This window comes from Lutra lutra, chromosome 9 (genome assembly GCF_902655055.1).
Source record: "Lutra lutra chromosome 9, mLutLut1.2, whole genome shotgun sequence".
Lineage (NCBI taxonomy): Eukaryota > Metazoa > Chordata > Mammalia > Carnivora > Mustelidae > Lutra > Lutra lutra.
In genome coordinates this window covers 129,026,217-129,050,684 of record NC_062286.1, presented here as the reverse complement: position 1 = coordinate 129,050,684, position 24,468 = coordinate 129,026,217, and the positions used below count along the sequence as shown (strand labels likewise).

The 24,468-nt window shown below is 53.9% G+C and overlaps 2 protein-coding genes and 1 pseudogene across 5 annotated transcripts; 1 reads left to right on the top strand and 2 right to left on the bottom strand.

Moving 5' to 3' along the window:
- Positions 1 to 1,629: 1,629 nt before the first annotated feature.
- Positions 1,630 to 12,388, bottom strand: RBPJL (recombination signal binding protein for immunoglobulin kappa J region like). Its single transcript, XM_047744655.1, has 12 exons — positions 12,316 to 12,388; positions 10,918 to 11,026; positions 9,473 to 9,598; positions 8,221 to 8,291; positions 7,935 to 8,050; positions 7,511 to 7,685; positions 5,531 to 5,668; positions 5,049 to 5,158; positions 4,608 to 4,760; positions 3,262 to 3,417; positions 3,039 to 3,142; positions 1,630 to 2,948 (listed from the first exon to the last, which is right to left on the bottom strand). The coding sequence occupies exons 1-12, from the start codon at positions 12,374 to 12,376 to the stop codon at positions 2,675 to 2,677; spliced, it is 1,593 nt and encodes a 530-aa protein (XP_047600611.1). The 5' UTR covers positions 12,377 to 12,388; the 3' UTR covers positions 1,630 to 2,674.
- Positions 4,189 to 4,270, bottom strand: LOC125110086 (uncharacterized; annotated as a pseudogene).
- Positions 10,415 to 23,896, top strand: MATN4 (matrilin 4). 4 transcript variants are annotated; one of them, XM_047744651.1, is made up of 11 exons: positions 10,415 to 10,994; positions 13,403 to 13,516; positions 14,396 to 14,965; positions 15,700 to 15,822; positions 17,529 to 17,651; positions 17,744 to 17,866; positions 17,960 to 18,082; positions 19,360 to 19,773; positions 19,902 to 20,054; positions 22,744 to 22,851; positions 22,947 to 23,893. In XM_047744651.1, exons 2-11 carry the CDS (start codon positions 13,438 to 13,440, stop codon positions 23,003 to 23,005), a joined length of 1,875 nt encoding a protein of 624 aa, XP_047600607.1. In that variant the 5' UTR covers positions 10,415 to 10,994; positions 13,403 to 13,437; the 3' UTR covers positions 23,006 to 23,893. The 4 variants fall into 4 exon arrangements, with proteins under 4 accessions (XP_047600607.1, XP_047600610.1, XP_047600606.1 ...); XM_047744650.1 differs by having other exon boundaries at positions 10,459 to 10,994; positions 13,396 to 13,516; positions 22,947 to 23,894; XM_047744652.1 differs by lacking the exon at positions 17,529 to 17,651 and having other exon boundaries at positions 10,492 to 10,994; positions 13,396 to 13,516; positions 22,947 to 23,892.
- The last annotated feature ends 572 nt before the right edge of the window (positions 23,897 to 24,468 follow it).

The following is a 24,468-nucleotide window of genomic DNA, read 5'->3' as shown; positions in this document are numbered from 1 at the left end:
CCTCTTTCCCCAGGAGCTCACAGTCTAGAGGGGACAATCGACATGTACATAAGGCCCTTTGATCCAGGGTGGGTGGCCACAGGGTCCCGGTGAAGTTCTAGGGAAACAGGGTGGGGCCAGGGTATGTGAATTGTGCCTGTCATTCAAGGCTCCGTACTTACAAGGGCCTGCCTTGATTTTTACGCGCCGGTGTCACTGTCTTGAAATTCTTAATGTTTGAACAAGGTGCCATACCTTTTCATTTTCTCCTTTTGTCCCCCACATACTTTTTCATTTTGCACTGGGTCCCACCCATAAGGTATGTAGCTAGCTGCTCCTCCCCTGGGGAAATCTTGGAAGAGGTGATATTTGAGCTGGATCTGGAGAACAGCGTAGTAGGTGGAGGGAGAGGAAAGAAGGAGGCCTATTCTAGTGTAAGAGACACGGTGGAGAGGTGGAGCCCTTAGGCCTCCATGACGGAGAGGTGTGAGGGAAGAAGCTAGGGGATGGGTTACTAGGTGATGGGAGGGGTGGACAGGGAGGGGACAAGATGTCAGAGGGATTCAGGTTCGGGGCTAGGAGGACCTCCAAGCATAGAACAGCAGCTGGAACTCAGAAGACAGGCCAGGGCTGGAGCTGTGAGGTCACCGACTTCCACGTGGGCACACAGGTGGGACCAAGGGCACTACGGTTCCCCGAGGGGAGTACAAAAGAAGACAGAGCTGCACCGCTGGGCCTGGGCTCTCAGGCCAACCTGGGATCTTGGCTTCCAGGACTCCTGCCTTGTGGAGTGGCAGAGGAAGTCCTTGAGGACAGAGCTGAATGGGCCCTCATGCCCCAGTGCCCTGTGTGGTGTGCTGTGAAACTCAGTCTCCTACAAGTGGCTTCCTTCTTCAACAGCATCACGGGGCCATGAGAGCAAACTCTCGTGAGGCAGGCTCTCAAGTAAGGGCCGTTTCCCATTCAACTTGTTCGCTGCATTCCTGGGCCAGGATGAGTTCTCAGGGGCACGAGGGTCCTTCAACAAGCTTCTCCTTCCTTGCCATAGCGGGTTTTAGCTGGCTGATGGCAGATGACAGAGCTTCCCGAAGACTTTGGGAGGTTTAAAGAGCAAAGGTCACCTCCTCCCCTTGGGAAATGGGCCCTTGCTCACAATTCAAGGAAGGGCCGAGAGGGGTAAGAGCTCTGAACCCAAATTTCAGATCAGTTGTCTCCACTGGGCAGCATGGGGACTGGTTCTGGTCTCTGGCACCCAAGGTGTATCTACATCCTTGGTTCCAAAGGCCAGAGCCAAGACCCTGCCTGGTTTTTCTGCTTTCCTGTAAACCACAGACTTGACAAAGTAGGGGCAGGTGGATCAGGATGGACTGTGATTTGGTCCCCAGACCCCATGCAGAGTGGTCTGGTTTTTGCCCAGTTGATCCCAGGAGTTCTGCCCGGAGTTGTCCTGTGTTTTGTATCCTGTGTTTGCCCTGGGCCCCGGGAACATCTTTGCATGGACTGGTGGGGGTGCATAGCTAGGAGGGTAAATCATCCCCAGAGCCAGCAGGTGGGCCCTGGGGCAAGGACAGGAGCTCGGGGATGCTAGCTGCTTCTGAACGCCATTGCTTCTCCAGAAGAGGGTGGGAGGGAGTACACTAAGCACCCCACTCCTTGGGGCGGTGGGTCATGCAGATCAGACTCTCCCTTGGCATAGAGGAATCCCTGATCTGCAGGACTGCATCCTGCTGGACCTGCAAGACAAGTGCCTGGGGGGACAGTTAAGATGGCAAGACCTGACCACTGTCCCAGGCACCGAAACCATAGGCCAGAGAGCAGACACAGGCAAGGGTACTGTGCCTGGTCCAGCCATCGTGTGTGAGTTCGAGGAGGGGCAGGTCTTTGGGTTCCAGGGTGGAAGCCGGCACTCCAGGGCAGGACCCTCACACTCCAGGAGGGGCTTGGTGCTTCCCATGGGATCCAGTGTTCAGGATGGGACCTGGTGCTCCAGCAAGCACCTGCGCCAGGTGGGACTGGGTGTGCTGCGGGAGCCCAGTGCTCCAGGTGAGACCCGGGGCTCTAGGAGTAACCTACTGCTCCAAGTGGACCCCAGCGCTCCAGGCAGTTCCAAGTGACCCAGGCAAGAGCCAGTGCTGTGGGCAGGCCCCGGGGCTCTAGGCAGCTGGCATTCCAGGGCAGGTCTAGCACTCCAAGTAGGACACGATGCTCCAGGGTGTGTCTCAGGAGCCCATGCTCCATGCCTGCGTGGGTGACACTACGTGTCTTCTCTTCAAGAGGAGACACAACTGCATGGAGGGTAAACACCCCAGACCTGACCTCTAAGAGTATGTGAAATCCTAGTGAGACTTGGAGGAAGAAAGAGAGACAAAGTTGGAGGGATAGGGACACACAAGTAGGGAGCCGTGCATAGTTACTCCAAGAGAGAGAGAGAGAGAGAGAGAGAGAGAGAGAGAGATTGATTGCTTGATTTAAAGAGAGAGTCGGACAAACCCAGGGAGAGCCACACTCGTGTCTGGACGCAGACACACAGCATCACTCAGGTCATGTCTTGTTGGATATATAAAGACAAGTGTGTGACAGTTTCTATGGCGAGAGCATCCCCAGACCCAGGCTTTGGCCTTCAGTTGGCCGCAAAGGAGCAGGGGCCAGGGCTGGGGAGCCAGAACACCTGCCCAGGCCTGCCGTGGGCGGGAACCTAAGTCTGGATGAAGAGGTGGAAGTTGGTGCGCGTGAACTCGTGGTGGATGCTCTCCAGCAGCGCGTCGGCGTCTGGGGCGGGCTCCGGGGCGCCCGGGGGGCCGGGCCTCGCGCTGTACTCCGGGGTGTAGGTGAAGGAGAAGGCGCTGGGGTAGAAGAGGCCGTCGGCGCGCACCAGACTCACGGGCACAGTGATGGGTGTGCGCAGCCAGCGCCAGTCGCTGCCTAAGGCGGCTATGTCAGGCACGACGCACACCAGGGACCGCGGGCTCCTGGGGGTGGCACCGAGGTTAAGGCTGCAGTGATTCCGATGACGCGCACCCGCACGGTCCTCCGCGGCCCAAGGGAGGCGCCCGCTGTACCTGTACATGGTTTCCGCCTCCACGTCCCCGAACCACACCTTGAGCCCCGCGTGGAAGTTCTCACCGTGGAGTTCCAGCGTGGCCACGTCGCCCCCACCGCTCAGCTGAGGGAGGAAGGGAGCGGGTGCCGTGGCCGAGAGCCTGCTGCTCTCCATCGCCAGCCCCTCCACCGCTCCCGGAGTCAGATCCCCGCCCGCCCGCGCCCGCCAGCGCCCAGAGTCACCTCCAGGGTGCTGATGAGGGGCACCGGAGTGACCGGCTCCCGCGTCCACGCCAGGCTGGTGCTGAAGGAGAACTCCACCGCCTCGGTGCCGATGATGGTCCAGCAAGAGCTGTCGTTGAGTAGCGCCCTGTTTGCCTCCTTGGGGCAGGGGGAGGCCTTCGAGGAGACGAGGGAATGGTGGCCACCGGCATGGGGGAGCCAGCATAGTGCCTGAGTCTTTGCATTCTGGGGTCCAGTCCTAGGCTCTGAGCTTTACCTGCCCTGTGAGCTTGGACAAGACCCTTATGTTCCCAGGGGCAAATAAGTTCGCTGAACTAGCTAGTTTCTAATAGTCTATTTTCTTTTCTACTTGTTCATTTTATTTTTAAAAGATTTTATTTATTTATTTATTTGACAGAGAGAGAGATCACAAGCAGGCAGAGAGGCAGGCGGAGAGAGGGGGAAGCAGGCTCCCTGCTGAGCAGAGAACCCGATGTGGAGTTCTCTGCCAGGACCCTGAGATCATGACCTGAGCTGAAGGCAGAGGCTTAACCCACTGAGCAACCCAGGCGCCCCATTTTCTTAGGATTTTAGAATGTTATTTTTTAACATTGTGCAATTCTATTCTACATTTTATTTATTTACTTATTTGACACAGAGAGAGAAATATCTCAAGTAGGCAGAGAGACAGGCAGAGAGAGAAGGGGAAGCAAGCTCCCCGCTGAGCAGAGAGCCCTATGCGGGACTCGATCCCAGGGCCCTGAGATCATGACCTGAGCCAAAGGCAGAGGCTCAACCCACTGAGCCACCCAGGCGCCCCTATTCTACATTTTAAGAAAATTCTTTGGGAGGGATTATTGCTCAATAATAATGTTACTTTCTACATAATTTTTTTATTACAACATTCTATGACAATATTCTTTTGGGAGTTATACTGCTTAATAATAATAATAGTAGCAGTAATAATAATAGTAATTTTCCACATTCTATAATTCTACACTTGATCTTAGCCAAAAGGCCGAGAAGTGATCATTCTATAATTCTATGGCTTAACATTTTATGATTCTAATGATCTCTGCACAATAATACTCATGCTATTCCTTATTGCGAATTTAAGTTTCGTTCTATAACCTTATCTTCAAACATTCTATGACTCTTAATATTCTCTGGGAAGGAGCATGGCTCAATGATATCATTACCATTTTTTCTTCATTCTTGGATTCTGTCCTGATAGTCTGCGGTTCCAACATTTTAAGGGAGGTGGTGTTGCTCAGTAAGCAGCAGCCGTGATGGTGATGATCTTATGACCTATGGTTCTCTGTGTTCTGGCTTTCTAGGATGCTTGGTGCCAGTACACTATCCCTCACCTGGAATTGCACCACCTTGTCTGTAGCCAGGCATAAGTAAGTGCCCACCCCTCCGGGAGGATCACCAGGAAACTGGAATGCACACTTGTGCAGTTGAGAGATGGGCTCGTCCACATCAAGGAGGGCGCACTGTTTGGCTACTTTGCGGATGATCTACAATGGAAGGAGTGCAGGGCAGTGAGGTGTCTGGGTGGCCAGAGGCTGCCCTCCAGGCTAGCTTCCCGCTATCCAATAGCCATGCGGTCACTGATAGGCTCCTCCTACCCCGTGCCACGCCCCGCCCACCCTTTACCTCCATCCAGCCCCACAAAGCCCCGAGTATCCAGAGTGAGAACAGGTGTCTTTATGCCTTGGGCTCTCAGCCTCTGGCCCTGCCCTTGTGGGTCACACCTTCCATATGCACCTTCCCTCTCCCCCCAGGTATGCCCTCCCTTCTCATACCATTGGAGGTAGTGTGATGCCTGTGACAGTACAGACAAGTTGCACTAGGGAGCCATAGCGGACGTAGCCTTCTCGAGGCGGGAAGTCCCCCTGAGAACAGTGTTCATCAGCTGGGGTGAAAAAAGGGAAGGGAAGAAAGGAAGGTTTCAGGGGTTTCAAGCTTTTGCCCCCAACCCTGCCCTCCTCGCCTCTAGCTCCACCCCACATCACACATGGGTCTTATGGGTGGGGTCGACATGCAGTCCTGGAGGGGTCCTCTGTGGCTATCTTTAAAAATGTTTGCTCCTGGGATGGGGTTTGAGAGGAGAGGAGAGGGCTGGACATTGGAGCCAGAATGGCTTGGACCAGTCACAGACTCACCGGGAATTTGGGGCAAGCCTTAATTCCATGGGCAAAGTATACTTTCCTCAAGGGGTTATAGGGAAGGTGGAGTGAACTCATGCATGCGAAGCACCCAGTCCCGGGCCTGCTGTTGTGGTTACCCAGGTGGAGCGTGAAAGCAGCCCACTGGCGTGCGCTGGCCACAAAGGCCCCATCCTCCACAGAGAGGTAGCGCGTAGACACAGTCTGGGAGCGCAGGCGGTTGAAGAGAGAGACCTTCGAGCCCGAGGATATGCACACTGTGAGGGGAGGCGAAATCAGCATCCAAGCCTGGCTTGGTTCCTTGTACTTGCCAGACAATTTCTGGTCCCCTGTCCCCTGTGTCAGTCCCCTCATATGCTCACTGGCTTAGACACACTGGGCTGATTTTATGGTCATTTACCTAGCACCTGTGGTAGTCCTGATTTTGTACTTTTGCCTGTTCCTTTTTTGCTGCCTGGGCATCCCAGCTCAGCAAGTAATATTACCAACTGTTCACCAAGTGCCTTCTTTCAGGCGGGCACTGTGCCGGGTACTGGGCACCAAAGGGTGAATTAGACCCAGTTTTGCTCCGGAGGAGTTCACGTTCTCAGAGAGGAAGGACATATATATAAAATTTCAAAATGATGTGGTAAGGCTGGGTGAAGGAGGGCATCCTGGAGGAGGTTATACTCTCAGCTGGGGAGCAGGAAGTAGGTAGGAGTTGCTCAGGGCCTGTGTAAGCAAAGACCATGTGGTGTGAGACAGCAGTGTGATCTTTTCAGGGCTTGGCACTGATCTCTTCCTGCTTATCACTCACACTCAGAGCCATGGTTTTGTTTTCTGATTGAGCTCTGACCACCTGGGGAGAAAGCACTGGGTCATCTCCCTCTCTCGCCTGCTAGGCATACAGTAGGTGCTCAATTTATACTTAGTCCAAGTTCCCATCCATTGGATAATAATGATAGCTAAAATTTGCTGTGTGTCAGGTACTTTTTTAAATGCTTTATACGTGCTAGCTCACTTGATTCTCTCAACAGAGCTCTGGGACAGACATTATCTCTATTCAAGAGAGCTACCCTCCCCACATCACAAGGCTGGCTGGTGCTCAGCAGAGTCAGGATTCAAACCCACCCACCCAGCTTTAGAATCTGCACTCCTAACCACCACACTATAGCACCTACCTGATACCAAGGGCCGGACAGAGCCTTGCCTGGGTCTGAGAGGTTCTACCAGGTTTTTTAATAGACAGAAAGTAAATATGATGTAGGGACAGGAGCTGGGCTCTGGAGGCACACTGACTCAAGTTCAAATCCTGGCTGGGTCTCTTCCTAGCCAGGCAATCTTAGCCGAGTCACCTGGATTGTCACCTGAATTGTGATAGGCCCCAGGAGTTCATTACATGAATGGATGAATGTTCCAGACCTCCTTTTCCTCATCCCTGACATAGGAACAATGATAGTACCCACTTCAGAGGGACACGATAAATATCAAATAGGATGATTCGTGTTAATGTTGGCCAGGAAAGCTCCACCTTTCCCTAGGTCTTCCCCCACCTCCCTACCAGGGTAGTGGTGATGTCGTCATTGTTATTCAGCCCCACCCCCTTCTCAAAGCCCCCAGCCCTGGGATTTGTCACTCGGCATCTAGGGTAGTACTTATTTCAAACTGTCTCTTTGATAAGCGATGTGTGTCCTCCCCTGCTAGGCGGTGGGTTCCTCCAGAACAGACACTTGTCCTTTTTTTACAGGCTAGCACAGAGCCAGGCCTACCTCAGCCACTGAATTGGTACTTTTGACTAAATTTCAGTCACTTTTAATTAATTTGTCTTTAGCTCAGCACCTGCAGGCCATTTTTGTCTGTTCTGGACGCCACCTCCCGCCCCCTTTCCCAGGGTGTGGGCTCTGTCCCCTTTCCTCTCTGCTCTTGCTCCCCTAGTTTCTCTATCTCCGACCTCCGCCGCACCTGCTTCCCCAGACCCGGCCCCTCTCTCGGCCCAGGCTCCACCTCCCCCTCTCTGGCCCCACCCCTCCAGTCTAGGCCTCCGCCCTCCCCAGTTCCGCGGCTCCAGACCTGGTGGCCCATCCCCGCCCTGCCCGGCGCTCACGCCCCGCCTGGCTCACGGTCGGTGTTTTTCAGCGACTGCTTCTTCTGCGAGGGCTTCGAGATGACCTTGATGAGGCGGCTGTGGAAGGTGCCCAGCTCTCGGCCCCCTCTGTGCACCAGCCGCAGCACCAGTCGGAAGTGCTTCCTCTTGTCTGCGTCCGAGATGTACAGGGTCTTGGCGCAACCGAATTCCTACGGGGTGCGCGGGCGCGGGGCGGTCTCATCTCAGCTCTCCGCCACCAGGTCTGCCCCATCAGACGTGACATGAAGCCCCACGATCCCAGCTCCCGGGCTCACCCTCGAGGCAGAACCCCGGTCCTCCCGCCTCTCTACCTATCTCTTGGCTTCTTCGGGGAGGGTGGTGGGTGCAAAGGACCCCTCCTAGCCGAGGGAGGGGCAGGGATGGGAGCAGGATTCGGACCTTATCCCGTGCGCTCTCACCCTGGAGTCCGGCTGCTCTTCGAAATTCAACTTTTGCGTCTCGGCGGCGCTGCCGGACGCGCCGTCCAGTCCCATGTAACCGCAGACCGTGGGCCCGGTTTCCCCTGCCTGGTGGGCTGGAAAGGGACGCGAGCGGGCTCAGGAAGGACTCAGGTGGCAGGCAAGCTGAGTCCTCGCCGCCAGAGGGCGCGGCGACACTGCGCCTGCGACACGCCGGGCTCCCAGGCCCCGCTGCGCAGTCCCCCAGCAGGGGGAGGCTCCCGGCAGCTCAGGAGTCCGCCCTCACCTTGGCCCTGCACTGGCTTCACTCTCCAGCCAGGACCTGCGAGGTAGACACAGGGCGGGGGGCAGAAGAACCTGCGGAGACATGCAAACAAGCGCTGGACTCGCACGTCCGTCCTCCACTTGACCTTCTCTAGACTTCTCAAAGGCAGCATAAATGGGGCAGGATCCTTGATGGTTCCTCCACATTTCCCACCGCCCTCCCGGGGCTTCTCCATGACTGTGGACCCCATTAACATCTGAACCTTCTTTTATCACTTCTTCCACTCAACCCATTAATCAGTCCTGTCTCCCGCATTCAAAACACATCCAGAATCCAAGGGTCTCTTACCACCTCCACCTTAATCCCGACGGCTATCAATTTTGCCTGGACTGCAGCATCAGCAGTCCACGGCTCTCTCCGCTCCCACCCCCCCCCCCCACCTCTTTGCACAAAGCAGTCACACTGTCTTTTCCTTTCTTTAAAAGCACTAGTCAATCATGTTGCTTTTCTTCCTAAAACCTTTCGGTGGTTTAAATCCGAACTCCTCACATAATGTGGCCCCTGCTTTACCTCTCTGACTTTATGCCCTGTAACATCGCTCTCCTTTTCTAATTCCAGCCCCTCTGACTTCTTTTGCACCAGAATAGGCCAAGCTGGTACAGCTTCAAGGTGTGCGCATTTTCTTTTCTTATTAATGGGAGCACACTTCTCCTGGATTTTCTCCAGTCTGGAGTCTTTTTCATGTTCGTCTCAGTTCAGCTGTCACCTGCTTAAAAGGCCTGCCCACCATCTTGACATTTCTAGCTCAAGTGTCCCCCCACTTCAGTTTCTGCTATATTATGCTATTCTATCACTCTTCTAGCTCTTCTCACGATCTGGAAAGATCTTGATCACTCATCTGTGGGGAGTTTGTGGTCTGTCTCTTGCCCACTACAGTGAAGATGCCTTGAGAGCAGGGGCTGTACCTGACATCTGGAGCTGTTATGTGCTGGGCCCAGTGCTGTCCAACCAGCCTGGCACCTGATAAATGCCCACTAAGTCCTTGGTGAAAGACAGAAGGAATGAATGGATGGATGGATGAGTGAGTGGGGACTGTAGAATCACAGGGATGTTCCAAAGTGGGAGCTAGCAGGGGCTGATGAAAAAGGTTTGTGATTGGCCAAAAGTTGAGCCCTGAGTCCTTCCCAGGGTTCTAAAAGGCACCAAACTGGGAGGCAAGCATAGAGTGGAAGGTGGCTGCTTGGAGGGGCCTCTGAGGCACCTACCCACCTACCGCTTCTCATTTCCGTAGGACTTCTGGGCCACCTTAGCGTGCAGGATCCGCACAGTCTGCGCACCCTGTTGCTGCAGGCACTGGCGCACGCCTTCCCTCAGGACCGTGACGCGCTCTGGGGAGGACCTGGGAGTGGGGGCAGGCCGGCGGGGCAGGAGCGATTGTTAGGGGAGAGCGGGCATGGACCCCAGCAAGCAGGTTGAATGAAATGCAATGCATGGGGGCAAGGGACTAATTTAGTTCTGCTCCCCCCCCCACCCCACCCCCGCCCGCTCCACCGGGGATCAGGGAGGGGAAGCCTTAGGCAAGAGAGGGGATTTGGGTGTAAGTCGTGGGTTAAATATTTAGCTTGCCAGGTACTCAATGAGGCCAAACGGAGCCCACCGCCCACCAGGACCACCCAGGCACCACTCCACAGGTCTGGCACCATGCCCGTGCCCTGTGCAGCCTGAAGCACTGGGGAGAGGCCCCAGCGGCACAAAGGCCACGCTTGTGCCCACCTTGGGATGGAGACTGAGTATGGGAGGGTGCATGCTTTCCTTCCACTTTGAGGGGGCCCACCCCAGTGACATCTCGATGCGGGGGAGAAGAGTTTTGCTGGACCCCCGGGGGCCCAGAGTGCTCTCTTGCTTGTCCTCAGAAGCCTGGAAACATGGAAGCCCCCCCCCAAAAAAAAGTGCCCCCAGGATCCTGGGGGGAACATTTGGGTCCTTCAGGGGTCAAAGCACCCCTCCTAACCTTTCTCCCAAGAGGAGGGGCCTGTTACTGTCGTAGCCTTCCTTCCCTTAATTACAAGACCTCCACAATCAAGGGACTGGGCCAGCCAGAGTCCAGCGGCCTGGGGGTTTTGAGGAGCGAGGGTGGTGGGTGGGCCCAAGACTTGAGCAATCGCAGAGATCCGGTGGGGGAGTCCGCGAGGGCAGAGATTTGAGGAACCACCAGCGGATGGGGCCTGGGGAGCCATGCACCCTGCGGCCGCCCTTCTGAACCCTTCACCCTTGCGCAGGACCAGAGTCCAGGGCTTCTCCTCCCTCCTGGAAGGGGCCCGGGAGGGCAGGAGCCCGGCCGCGCCCTCGAAAGCGGGGCCCGGCAGCCGGCCGCGGGAGCCAGGCCCCGCTCCACCCCTTGGGGCTCTACTCCGGGAAGGGCCTCGGAGGCTTCCGACACATTCCGGCGGCCGAGAACGGAGCCGCCCAGCCTCCCGCTGGGAGCCGAATTCCGACCCGGCAGCTCGCGCCGCCGGCTCCCGGGGTGGCAGGCGCAGGGGCGCCGCGCTGGCCCCGCCCCAGCCCTCGGAGGAACGGGGAGCGCTCGCTGCCGGTGGGAGGGGTCGCTGCCCGCGCTCCCCCTCCCCACCGCCAGCCCCGGGTTAAATGCGGCCGCCGCCTCGGCTCGCTCCAGCCGCCTGGCAGTCCCCATCTCGGGCACGCTGCCTGCGCCGTTACCTGGTCCAATTGCCCGGGAGGCTCCGCCCGTGGGCTCCGCTCTGCGGCCGCGCCTCCGAGCTGTCCGGCAGGCTCAGGTGAGTCAAAGGGCCTGGGGGCGCTGAGGGGTCTGCGGGGGAGCAGGCGTCAAGCCAGACCGGGCGACCATGTTTTACCGCGGCTGTACCACTGACGGAGCCCCCAACTGACTCGCAGTGCCCTTCGTCATTTCTGTGGGGTCCTTTCCAAGTTCAACCTCCATCAACAAGGCCACCATGGGTAGGGGGACTTCCACCCAATCTCCTCCCTCGAGGAACCGCCAAGAACGTCCCCGCGGTGTTTATTCTTCAGCCAACTCTTGGGGGGTTATTCACAGACCTCTCCTCCCTTTCGAGCCCGGTCTCCGCACCCTCAGGCATTTCCGAATCTTCCCAACTTTAGGATTAACTCCTCAGAGGAGCGCAGGGCTCTAGTGTCAGACCTGTCACCACACTGCTGTGTGGCTTTGGGCAAGACACTAGTCTCTGGACCTTACTTCCCCCTCCGTGGAATGAGAGGGTTGGGAAGGTGATGGGCTTTGAGGCAGTCGCTATTTTAACTCTCTAGGATTTCTGGGGTGGTGGTGGGGGCGACACGTGGGCTCAGGCCAAGAGCAGGATAAGGGGGAATCTTAATCAAGATTCGGGGCCCCTGAGGCTTCTGCAGGCGGGGAAGAACGGGAGGTGGCAAAGGTCCCTTCTCTTGGGCCCCTCACGCCCCAGAGGTGATGGCCCTGGCTATGGCCCAAGCTAGGGAAGGCCTTCTGCACCCTCCAGTTTCCAGCGGCAGCTGAAACATCTGGCTTACTCAACCTCCCACCACGGGCCCTGCCAGAGGGATTTTTGTTCTCCTACTAGGCCTGAAAGGCGAGGGCGGAGAGGATCCGGGTCGGAAAGGCCTCCTGGAATGAGCGAGCTGTAGGCATCCGACCTTGCTCAGAATAGGCCCATTCACGGAATTGGGGGAGGGGGGTAGAGGGGCTGCGGTTGCGTTAAGGCAGCTGGTCCCCTCTGCCAAGAAACAAGCAACAGAAAAATGGCTAAGGCAGCTTCAGCATGGGGCGGGGGCGGGGCGGAGTGCAGAGCAGTGCGAGTGGGGTACAGAGCAGTGGGAGCGGGGTACAGAGCAGTGCGAGTGGGGTACAGAGCAGTAGGAGGAGATGTAAGGAAGAGAGGTTTAGTGACTCCGAGGAGCCAGGTTGCTAGGCAGCCAGGCAGCCCAGAAGGGAGAAAGGAAGCCAGGAGTCCCGGGTTCTAATCGCAGGTTCCTTTGCAGCTCAGCGGGCAGCCTTCTTGGGCCTCAGTTTTCCCATCTGTGCACGGGAATTCTTCGGGATTATCAAGGGCCGTCTCCAAGGGCAGTGGAAGAGTGAGCGCTCACCTGTTGCCCGTACAGGGTCCATGGCCACACTCGGGCCCCACTCACCGCCCTCCGGGCTCATCCAACGCAGCTGTCCCCGGAACCCTGCGCGCGCCTGCTTCTTGGCCCTTGTGCGGGATATATTCCTGCCCCGGGCTTATCTCCAAGGCCTCCGGGCTCCCGGCCACTGTTTGCTCTGGGCAGGGGCACCTGCTAGGCAGATGTGGGCTTCCCACGGCCACCTAGCCAAGGCAGCCAGACCCAGGAAGACGCCCCCTGGCGGCCTCTCCTGAGAGCAGGAGGGAAGCGGAGGCGCCAAACTTGCGTGGTGGGTTTTGGCCTCGGTGCTGCGGGTCCCCAACCCCCACAGACCCGTGAAAGGGCGCGGCTCTCCCCGGCGGCCTGAGGCTTGGCGGTGCATGTTTGAGTGTGTACGTTCGTGTGTGTGCGCGCGTGCGTGTGTTGGAAGGACGGCCACACAGAAGCGCCTTATGTGAGGAGGGGAAGGGGGGCGAGGAGGGGGTCTGGCAGGCTTTCGTCTGCAGAGGTTCTCCCGGGAGAAGAGCGCGCGGAGCGGAACGCGCCGCTGGTGTTGGGAACCGCTTCAACATAGGACTGTACGGTGGTGAACCACTTTCTTGCCAAGCGACTTTGGGTACCAGAGTTTACCTTTTCTGAGCCTGTTTCCTGATCTGTACAATGGGAACAATAACGGTCTTAGTCTCATAGAATTGCCGAGATTAAATGTCCGAGTGCATAAGAAGCATTTAACACTGTGCTCGGTATTCAGAAAGGTCTTTTTTCTTTTTCATTTATTTTTGTTTTTGTTTCTTTTAGAGGGTCTTTTCTTTTTAAATGTTTTATTTTTAAAATCTACTTTCTATTTATTTACTATTCTGCAATTCGGCAGAGTAGAATTCCTTGTATTGCCCAGCACTGTAAATGCAATATTTTTTTATTATGACAAACTTCAAACATACACAAAGGTAGAGAGATTAGTAAAAAAAAAAAAAAAAATCCATAATCCTTCTCCCCCTCCAAGTGCCCATCACCCAGAATAAGAGTTCTGTAAACATTATTGCTTTGCTTTTTTCTTTGTAGGGTCCAGGCTCCAATACTTCTGTTCCCTGCCACTCAAGCGCCATGAGGGGCCTTCTGTGCTCGCCACTGCTCATGTTGCTGCTTTTTCTCCAGCCCTGGGAAACCCAGCTCCAGTTTGCAGGTGAGTGGGGCTCACCAACAGGGGGAAGGGAGCAAAAACTGATTATCCCTCTGCAGCCAGCTAGGTCTGCTGGGGAGAGAAAAATCAAAGGTTCTGAAATCATAAAGGGGCTGGGTTCTAGTTCACAGCTTCCCCTCTCTGGGACTCAGATTTCCTTATCCGTAGGATGTGGCTTAGAGATGACAAAGTTGTGCTCACGCAAAACTGCCCATTGGTGTTTAATTTAATTTAATTTTTAAAAGATTTTATTTCTTTATTCGACAGACGGAGATCAGAGAGTATGCAGAGAGGCAGGCAGAGAGAGGAGGAAGCAGGCTCCCTGCTGAGCAGAGAGCCCGATGCGGGGCTCCATCCCAGCACCCTGGGATCATGACCAGAGCGGAAGGCAGAGGCTTTAACCCACTGAGCCACTCAGGCGCCCCTAATTTTAAAAAGTTAATTAAAAAATCGGGAGACTTCACATACAAATCCCGATTTGGGACTTCTCTTGAAAAATCCAAGGATCTGTTACCTTGGGGTCCACATTTGGCCGTAGGAGGGATACGTGTGTCCACCAGCCTAACGCAACCAGTTCACTCATTTATGTTACCTGCCTGGTCCCTATAGACATTTAAGATTGCCATATCCCTTCACCTACTCCCGAATTGTAGAATACCTCTTCAGAACAGCCCTAAGAGCTGTAGGATAGAGAACTGGGGGAAATCTGGCCCAGGCCCTTAGCAAATGCTAAGTCAATGTATCTAACTCACATTTACTAGGTTAATTCTGCGCTAGGCGCTATTACCCCGGGATGGCACCACCTCGCCCTGGGTTTCTTGGGGATCTCCTCCAAGATGAGGTTTTGCAGACCTAGGAAAGTCCTTCCTGATCTTCTCGAAGGTCCCAGGTGTCGGACGGGACCCCTGGATTTGGTGTTCGTGATTGACAGCTCGCGCAGCGTGCGCCCCTTTGAGTTCGAGACCATGCGGCAGTTCCTGGTGGGCCTCCTCCGCGGCCTGGACGTGGGGCCCAATGCCACGCGCGTCGGCGTGATCCAGTACTCGAGTCAAGTGCAGAGCGTCTTCCCACTCGGCGCCTTCTCGCGACGCGAGGACATGGAGCGCGCCATCCGCGCGCTGGTGCCGCTAGCTCAGGGCACCATGACGGGGCTGGCAATCCAGTACGCCATGAACGTGGCCTTCAGTGTGGCCGAGGGTGCGCGCCCGCCGGAGGCGCGCGTACCGCGCGTCGCTGTCATCGTGACCGACGGGCGGCCCCAAGATCGCGTGGCTGAGGTGGCGGCGCAGGCGCGCGCCCGGGGCATTGAGATCTACGCGGTGGGTGTGCAGCGCGCCGACGTGGGCTCCCTGCGGGCCATGGCGTCTCCCCCGCTGGACGAGCACGTCTTCCTCGTTGAGTCCTTCGATCTTATCCAGGAGTTTGGCCTGCAGTTCCAGGGCCGGCTGTGTGGTGAGTTAGGGGAGCACTGGAGCGAGGCGCGCGCTACCCAGACGCTTGGATGCCGCTTCCCTCCACGTAAATAACATTCTGTCCCGGGAGGCACCGCCCACTCCTGCGTTAGCTCCGCCCACCAGATGGTGGCGAGGCGCCCGGCTGCCTCAGGCTGTTTCAAATTCCAGCTCTGCCCACTTTTGCTTAGGCTTCGCCCACAAGAAACAACATTTAGCGTGCCTGCTCACCCGGATGAGCTATTGTGGTTTACCACAGGCCTAAGGTCAAACTCCAAAATCGCCCTCGCACAAAAAGCACCGCCTTTCGAAGCTGAGAACAATCGCCCACCCGAAAGAGTCATGTCCCGCCCACATGGGCATGGCCCCGCCCACTGTCACTTTAGTTCCTCCCACAATGCTGCAGGTCTGGTCTAGTCACGCCTTGAATTAATTCACCCACCTTGATTTAGTATCTCTCCACCTCCTCTGTCTTGTCCCTGAGCAGTCCTGCCCTATGTCACTGCATTTAGCCGGCATTTAGCCAGGTGACCCCTTCTGAGCCTATTCATGGGAGCTACACAGGCCCTGTTCTTTCTCTAAGCCCTCTCATCTGGACTGGCCCTCTCAAATGAGACTTGTCCCCTCTAAAGTTGTACTTGAGTTTGGTGCCTGCCTCTGACCCCACCCAGTTTTTTCTTGTTGGAGGGTTCTGCCCATCTGTCTCTCGCTGATTCTACTGTTGTGTGTCCTCAGGAAAGGATCTGTGTGCTGAGGGGGAACACGGCTGCCAGCACCAATGTGTCAGCACCCCGGGCACGTTCCACTGTGCCTGCAACCCTGGCTACCTGCTAGCTGCAGATAACAAGAGCTGTTTGGGTGAGAGCTGCTCCTGCCCTGAGTCTTCTGTGGCTCCCTATTGCCCCAGGATCAGACCAATGAGTCTGGAAGGGCTTTTGGAGTAAAAGTTCAGTGCCCTTACTTTATGGGTCCAAGAAAGGGACAGCATTGCCTGCGGCCACACAATTCCTTGATGAAATCTTGACTCCACAGTTAAGTGTGCTTTTTACATCATTCTTTCCCTTATTTCAGCCTTGTCTCCTACCTGGCCTCCCAAACTTGTTTGTGAATTCTCACATGGATATCTTCTTACTGTTTCTGTTGCTTAGACACTCACTGTTGCAGTCTTCAGTTAGGGTCTCCATACTCCTCCCTACACCTCTATATACACTGTTCATTTCTGCTTCTGCATCTCAGCTCTTTCTGGGCTGCCCTTGATACTTCTTTCTGCAAATGCTTCAAGGCCTGGTTCTTCATTTTTGTCTTCTGAAAAGCTATGGCACACTATGTCTTCCTTATACAAATGGAATTTGCTTTTTTGTGTGTATGTGTGTCCACTCCTTTGATCATGATGGCAGCTACCATTCACAGAGTACCGATTTAGTATTAGACAATGCACTTGAAGCTTTCCATATATCAACTCTCAATCTCATGACAACTGGGGAAAAGAAGTCATGTGTTCCCCAAAATGCAGCTGTCAGCTGGGGTCTTCTTATTTCCAGAACTTAGAAAAGGTTGGCTTGAAACCTCATGTGATGACTTCTGAACATTTGAATCATTCCCCAACATCTCTGGGAATTCCCCAAGTGTTACATTCTATGGTCACCTCTCATTCTGAACTTCTGGGTCCTCACTCAATTTCTCAACTCGCACATGCTTTTCTTGTTTTATGCATGTAAATCAGTCTCTTCTTTGATTTGCACACTTGTGCACACAAGGACATGTGTGTGTACATGTAAGTTGTGCATATGTCCATTTTACTAAAGATGGGGGTGGACAGAGGTGTGAGTTACATCTAAGTAAAGTCAAACATACACACATGAAAGAAACACCCACTATTAATAATTGAATATTAGACACCCTTGATCCCCAAAGTCCTGTCGCCCCATTAGAAGTGATTTTTTTGCTGGCAACCTCAGCCCACGCAGGAACTCATGCTCACACTCTCTCTTGTTCTTCCTCTCTCCACTCCCATCTCTTTTCTAGGAACCCCAAATTCTCACTTTTTTCATGCATGGCAATCTGTATCTCCCCAGTTCCTATTTTCCAGCTCAGCTCTGGGCTATCTTTGCACATCTCAACCATCAATTGATACTCAGCAGGCAATAATAGTTCACCCTCCTTAGAAGGAAGTTGTAAATAGCAATTGTACTCTTCCATTATATTCCCATTTTGCAGATGGAGAAATGGGGGCTCAGTAGGTAACGGCAGAGCCTGGTCCTCCTCTGTGTCAGTGAGCATCTTGAGGGCAGGGGCCCTGTCTTCTGCAATTGTCAATTCTGGTTCTTATGCCTGGCTTAGTAAGGGGCACATTAGGAGGCAGCTGGGTTTTGAGTCAGGAGAGCCACCTGGCCCACTAGGAAATCGGAGATGCCTGGGTACCACCCCAGACTAATTAAGTCAGGATCTTGCGGGGTTGGGGCCCAGGCATAGGTATTTTTGAAAAGCTCCTCCGATGACCGTTCTGTTGGGGCTGAGAAGTGCAGCCCCTCCCAGGGCACATGCTGACCTCACCTCTTCCTCAGCCATTGACCTGTGCGCTCAAAGGACCCATGGCTGTGAGCAGCACTGCATCAGCTCCCCAGGTTCCTATTTCTGTCGCTGCCGAGCTGGCTTTGTACTCCAGCAGGACCAGAGAAGCTGCAGGGGTGAGCGAGCCCCACCCCTTGCATCCTGGACTGAGGTCCGTGATGGCTCCAGTCAGAAGCGACACCTTGTTCTTGCTCTTCCTTCCCACCAGCCGTTGACCACTGCAGCTTTGGGAACCACAGCTGCCAGCATGAGTGTGTTAGCACCTTTGGTGGGCCACGGTGCTACTGCAGAGAGGGCCACGACTTGCTGCCCGATGGGAGGAGCTGTCGGGGTGAGGAGGGGTCTCTTGTGTTTATGCAGAGGGGTAAGGGATCTTGAGTGGCGGAGTCCACCCTGATCCATCCTGACTCATATCTCCTTGAAGCCCGGGACCTCTGCAATGGTGTAGACCATGGATGCGAGTTCCAGTGTGTGAGTGAGGGCCTCTCTTACCGCTGCCTGTGCCCCGAGGGCCAGCAACTCCAGGCAGACAGCAAGAGCTGCAACCGTGAGTGACGGATGGGAGGGTGTTCTCTCTGCCCCTGCCCCCCCGGCCCACATTATGAGCATCCTTGATTCTGTGGCTCAAGGGTGTGCTGGGAATATGTAGTGTTGGTGATGGTGGGGTTGGGGGTGGAGGGCGTGCCGTATCCGGCCTCCATCTCTTTCCTCTCAATCCTCTACTCTGCTGTCGTGGTTAATATCAAAAGTACACATTTGCTCCTATTTCTCCCTCGCTTGAGAGTCTTCTGGGCTTGCCAATGCCTACCCCTGAGTTCAGATGCCTTATCCCTGAGTTTTTCAGATGGTGGGTGCAGGCACCTTAGTGGATAATGAAATCAAATTAGTTTTGTTTTGTTTTTTTTTTTTTTAAAGGAGAAAACAGAGCTTACTGCATGTGGAAAGAATAACTATTGTTTCATGAAATTTAATTATACGTGCGCATCTGAAGGGTGTCCTGTTGTACTATTGTGACTGTGGGGTGCGATCAAAATTTTGAAACCACTGCCTCACCTCATCTCAACCTGGTTAGCAGGTCTCCTAGCACACCTGTTCCTCCTGGAAGAACAAATCAGATGTTACCACCTCCATGCAACCTTCCTCCCCAAATCCAGGAAGAGAGAATTATTCCTACTTTGGGCTCCCTAAATGCCCCTCTTCTAGCACTTTCCTTGGCTGTAGCATAGGGCATGTCTGACTGCTCTGTTCTGTCCTGAATTCCTTAGGATCCCAGTTATGTTAATTTATTGTTGAACCCCCTTCAGGGCCTCGCGAAGTCTCCAATTCAGAACAGGGGAGGTAACTTTGTAGAGTGATTTAGGAGCATGGGTTTTGGGGTCAGACCGAGCTGGCTTCAAATCCCGCTCAGTCACTATTAGCTATGGAGTCTAGAGCAAATTATCCTTCAGAACCTAAGGTTATATAAAGTGGGGATAATACCTAAGATTATTGGAAGGATTGAGAAAAAAATATATGAAGCACCTAGCCCAATTCCTGGCACACAGTAAGCTGTCAAGTAATAATGTTTTTGTTTTTATTTATTGTTGTGATTGTTTATATATTAACAACATATGTTTTTCAATGTATATTATTTTGATAAATTTATTATTGTCATAAAGTTTTATTAATTTATTATTATTACCATTATTATCTAGTATAGTGCCTGGCACAGGAAGGACTTCACACATGGTACCTGTAATGTGATAAATGTGAATGACCAGGTGGGTAGATGGCAGCTGCCGGCACAGGATCCGGCCCCCAGTTTAAGCTCTTCTCACCGTACAGGGTGCCGGGAAGGCCACGTCGACCTGGTTCTGCTCGTCGATGGCTCCAAGAGCGTGCGCCCGCAGAATTTCGAGCTGGTGAAGCGCTTCGTGAACCAGATCGTGGACTTCCTGGACGTGTCCCCCGAGGGCACGCGCGTGGGGCTGGTGCAGTTCTCCAGCCGCGTGCGCACCGAGTTCCCGCTGGGGCGCTACGGTACCGCGGCCGAGGTCAAGCAGGCGGTCCTGGCCGTGGAATACATGGAACGCGGTACCATGACCGGGCTGGCGCTGCGCCACATGGTGGAGCACAGCTTCTCCGAGGCGCAGGGCGCACGGCCCCGCGCCCTCAACGTGCCTCGCGTGGGCCTGGTCTTCACCGACGGCCGCTCCCAGGATGACATCTCGGTGTGGGCCGCAAGGGCCAAGGAGGAAGGTGGGCTTGGCACGGGACGCACTGGCCTGGGGTTAGGTGGGATGAGGAAGGCGGTCTTAACTGAGGCCTGGGGCGCCCACTGTGTCTGCCTATCCCCCCCCTCCCCACCGCAAACCTCGACCCTGTAGGCATCGTCATGTACGCTGTGGGCGTGGGCAAGGCGGTGGAGGAGGAGCTCCGGCAGATCGCCTCGGAGCCGGCGGAGCTGCATGTGTCCTACTCCCCTGACTTTGGCACCATGACGCACCTGCTGGACAACCTCAGAGGCAGCATCTGCCCGGGTGAGCGCATCTGCCCTCACTCAATGCCCAGCCTCCGAGCTTCCCCTCTCCTATCCAGCCCTGTTCCCTTGGTAGAGTTATAGCCAGGGGTCGGACTCACTAGTTAGACCCTTGTTACTCCAAGTGTGGTCCCTGGACCAGCGGCAGACTTGTCACCTGGTGGCTTGTTAGAACCGCAGCATTTCCAGAGCTCTCCAGACCGAAAGAATCAGATTCTGTACTTTAACCAGACCCTTGGGTGATTCCCAAGGACGTCAGAGCTAAGCACTAGACTGGGCTGGCTTCCTGCCCCTCACATTAGTGGGTGTTCACAGTAGTTTGAGGAAACTTTTTCCAAGGCATGCCAGAGTCCTTGCTAGCAGTGTCACCTCACATGTTCTTTTATGCGTGTTGGAATTCAACTACACGGAGCTGGCAAAGTGACAGGACTGAGTGTTCCGAGTCCACAAAGACATGTATTTTTTTTCTTTTTTACAATATCGCCCATAAATTCAGTCCCTCTACTTCATCTGGTGCTCAGTTGATGAAAAAGGGACCAACTCTCTCTGTGGAGGAGAAGCGGGCTGTTGAACCTGTGTACTGTACTTCACAGGTCATATAGGGAACTTCTTGGGGGTAATTTTTACCACAGAGTCTTCAGACTCTAACCCAGGCCAGATGTGACTCTTTCACATTACCAGGCCCCTCCAGAGCTAGGTTCAGTAGCTGGCCTAGTTGGGCTGGCCTAGAGAATCTGTAGTCAAAAAAAAAAAAAAAAAAAACCTTTAAAAATATATATGTACATACATATATAAAACACATATGCATATACATATACATAAAGTATATATGTATATACATACACATCTGTGTATATACACATGTAAACACCCAGGTGTGTGTCTGTGCATATACATAATACACATACACGCCTACCTACCTACGTCCCTCTTCCTCTCTCCAGGCTAACTCTAATAATTCGCTACAGTATTGTGGAAGCACTGGATTAGCTGCTCTGTCAGGGCCCTTCCTGTCCTGACACTTATGTCCCCTGCAGTGTGACTTTGGGCAAGTCACTTAACTTCCACCCCTACCTTAACTTCCCTCTTCTGCAACAGGGGCGGGCCCTGGCTGCCCAAGCTTGCTTCCAGCTCTAAAATTCTAAGAGAAATCTGGGGTCTGTGGTGAGGCTCTTCACCAATCGGCTGTGTGATCTTGGGCAGATCTTCCCCTTTCTCTGGCCCCTGGTTTCCCCAGCTGTGAAGACAGGCATCTTTGCAGGACCTTATCAGTACCATTGACGACCTATCATACAGCAATCTGCTAAGGGTCCAACTAGACTAAGAAATCGCTCTTAAATCATAAGAACAACTCTTTTGTGAAGGCATTGTGCTGTTATAGCACAATAGAAAGGGCACACGTTTACAAAATTTTGGTGAATCTAAGATACCGTCCATTATAAGACTTTCCATTATTTTATATACCGCTAAAAAAAAAAACAGGTGCCAGATTTAATTGTAAGGCACATATTTTGATTTCAGGAATGTTGAAGTGTGTGCGGAAATAGAGTTGGATCACTGGTTTTTGTTTGCTTGTTTGGGTCATTGGTTTTTATTTTTATTATTTTTTAAAGATTTTATTTATTTATTTGAGGGAGAGAGAACTCACGAGTGAGAGGTAGACGCAGAGGGAGAAGCAGTCCTTGATGAGCAGGGGGCCTGGTGCAGAGCTCGATCCTGAGATCATGACCTGAGGCGAAGGCAGACGCTTAACCGACTGAGCCTCCCAGGCACCCCTGGATGAGTGTTTTTTAAACATCAGTGTGGAGGGTTTAAAACACCATTTGCTAGACTCCAACCCCAGAATTTATGACTCAGTAGGTCTGAGATGGAGTCTGATAATTTGCATTTTAATAACTTTCTAGGTGGTACTGATGGTGCTTGTCCAGCGACCACACTTGGAGAATTACTGGTCTAACTGAAATACACAATAATGTATATACTTGAACTAGGCAATACACTAGATCTTCCCTCTCTAATAAGGTACATGTGCCCACTTAAATTACTTTTAAAAGTTCAAAATTTTAGTTCTTTAATCACATTAGCCACATTTCAAATGTTAAATAGCTGCACGTGGCTTGTGGGTATGGCACTGGACAGACCAGAAACAGAAGAGTCCCATCACCGCATGAAGTTTCATTTGGAGAGTGCTGCTGTCATTTGGACTCTCGCTACTCAAAGTGTGGTCCATAGACCAGCAGCACCAGCATCACTCGGTAGCTAATTAGAAATGTGGAGTCTCAGCTCTTTGACCATTCAGAATCAGAATCGGTATTTTAACAAGATCTGGTGATTCCAAAGAGCACAAAGTTTTGAGAAATACTCTTCTAAGATGTCCACACGCGCGCGCGCGCGCGCGCGCGCACACACACACACACACACACACACACCCCATAGAATCCTCAGCACCACCAATAAATAAGTTTCCCACTGTACCCATTTTTACACACAAGGAAACTCAGGCTTAGAAAGGTTGCGTGAGTTTTGCAGTATCTCACGCCTACCTAGCTGGTATTCACCCCAGGTCTGTTTGAATCCGAAGCCCACATACACAGCCACAGGCGGGTGCAGGTGTATCCGAGGTCCTTGCCAGGGGCGGCTCGTCCTCCTGCAGATTCTCATTCCCCTGACTCTCTGTGCCCGGCTGGCAGAGGAGGGCATCGGCGCGGGCACAGAGCTTCAAAGTCCCTGCGAATGCGAAAACCTCGTGGAGTTCCAGGGCCGCACGCTGGGGGCGCTCGAGAAGCTGACGCAGAACCATATCCTTTGAGGCCGGAGGGGAGGGGGGCCGGGCTGGAGCGGGGGGGGGGTGTAGGAACCCCCGAGACCCCCAGCGGCTTCCTTAACCGCTCACTGGCCCAGCTGACGGCGCGCCTAGAGGATCTGGAGAACCAGCTGGCCACCCAGAAGTGAGGGCCGCCGGTGGCCGGGAGCCGGGCAGGAGCGCGACCCCGCGGACTGTGCCTTCGGGGCGCCGTCGGGGCTCCGGGGGGGCCCCCCAGGACTTGGGCTGTCGAGAAGGGGGCTCTGGCGGGCTCCCCGGCTCTGCGCTGGAGCTGGCCTCGCCTGGACCAGAAGCCGGACTGCGGGGGACCGAGGGGGCGCTACGTCCGCACGCCCTCGCTGCTGCTGCGCTCAGTTCTTTGTTGGATTTCCTTTTTGTTTTTTCTTAAAAAAAAAAAAAAAAAAAAAAAAAAATTTTTTTTTTTGTTTTGTTTTGTTTTGTTTCCACGGGGTCGGTTTGTGGGTCTTGCTGGGCCGCCACGGGGAGGGGAGGAGAGACGGAGCGCGCTCCGGCGGCGCCGGGGCGGCGGCTCCTCGGAGAAAGGCGCATTGTTCGGGGGTCGGGCTGGGGGGCAGGGGGCTGAGCGCTGCTTTCCCCCCTTGTTTATTCAGCGGCGAACAGACGGCTCCTTAGGCGGGCTGCGGGAAGGGAGGAGGGGCTCAGCGCGCACCCTTGGGGTTTGAGCAGGACTGCGCCCCTCCATCCCCCAGCGGATGGAGGGCTTCTTTCTCTGGCCGTGCTTATCTCCTGGTGCCCCCAGATCGGGCTGAAAAACTGCTAGAACTGGGTTGGGGAGTCGCTGAACCCCTAAATGGACGGGATGGGGCAGTTAGGGTGAGTGTCGCTTTGGATACCTCCCTCCTCCACTACGAAGGAAGAAGAGGAGGTATCAGCCAGGACTTCCGGCCAGAGCAGCTGCTCAGGCTGTGACCGGCCCTCTTCACCCCTCCCCCGCACCCCGTAAACAAAAACAAAAGCCAACCATCTATCAGGAGAGAGCCCAGGTGCATATAAGAAATTGCTAAGATTAAAATACTCCAGTTCTCCAGATTTTAGCCAATTACTCTGGGTTTGTTTCCTTATCTGTAAAATGGGGATTGAAATTGTTACCCCCAGGCGTGATGGTGAGAATGGAGGAAATTATTCCAAGACATCTGAACTGTGCCTGGTACATGTTAGGCCCTCAATTAATCTTAACAAGAGTTAACATATTTTGTCTTGGGCATTACTCCAAGTGATTTGCAGATGTTTCCATTTTATCCTCAGACAACCTTATGAGATAGGAATTATCGCCTTTATCATCCCCATTTTATAGGGAGGAAACTGAAGCATAGAGAACTTAAGTAAGTTTCCCAAGGTCACAGAACTACTAAGAAGCAGAACCCGTGACAAATTGTCACAAATTCAGTGGCTTTACACAACACACATTAATTACCTTATAGTTCCGGAGTTCAGAAGTGTAAAACAGGCTGGCAGGGCTGCATTGCTTCTGAAAACTTCTGTTTTCTTGCCTTTTCCAGCTTCTAGGGGTTCCCGATTTCCTTGTTTTGTGGCCTGGTGTCATTTCCACCTCACCTTCTGGCATCACACC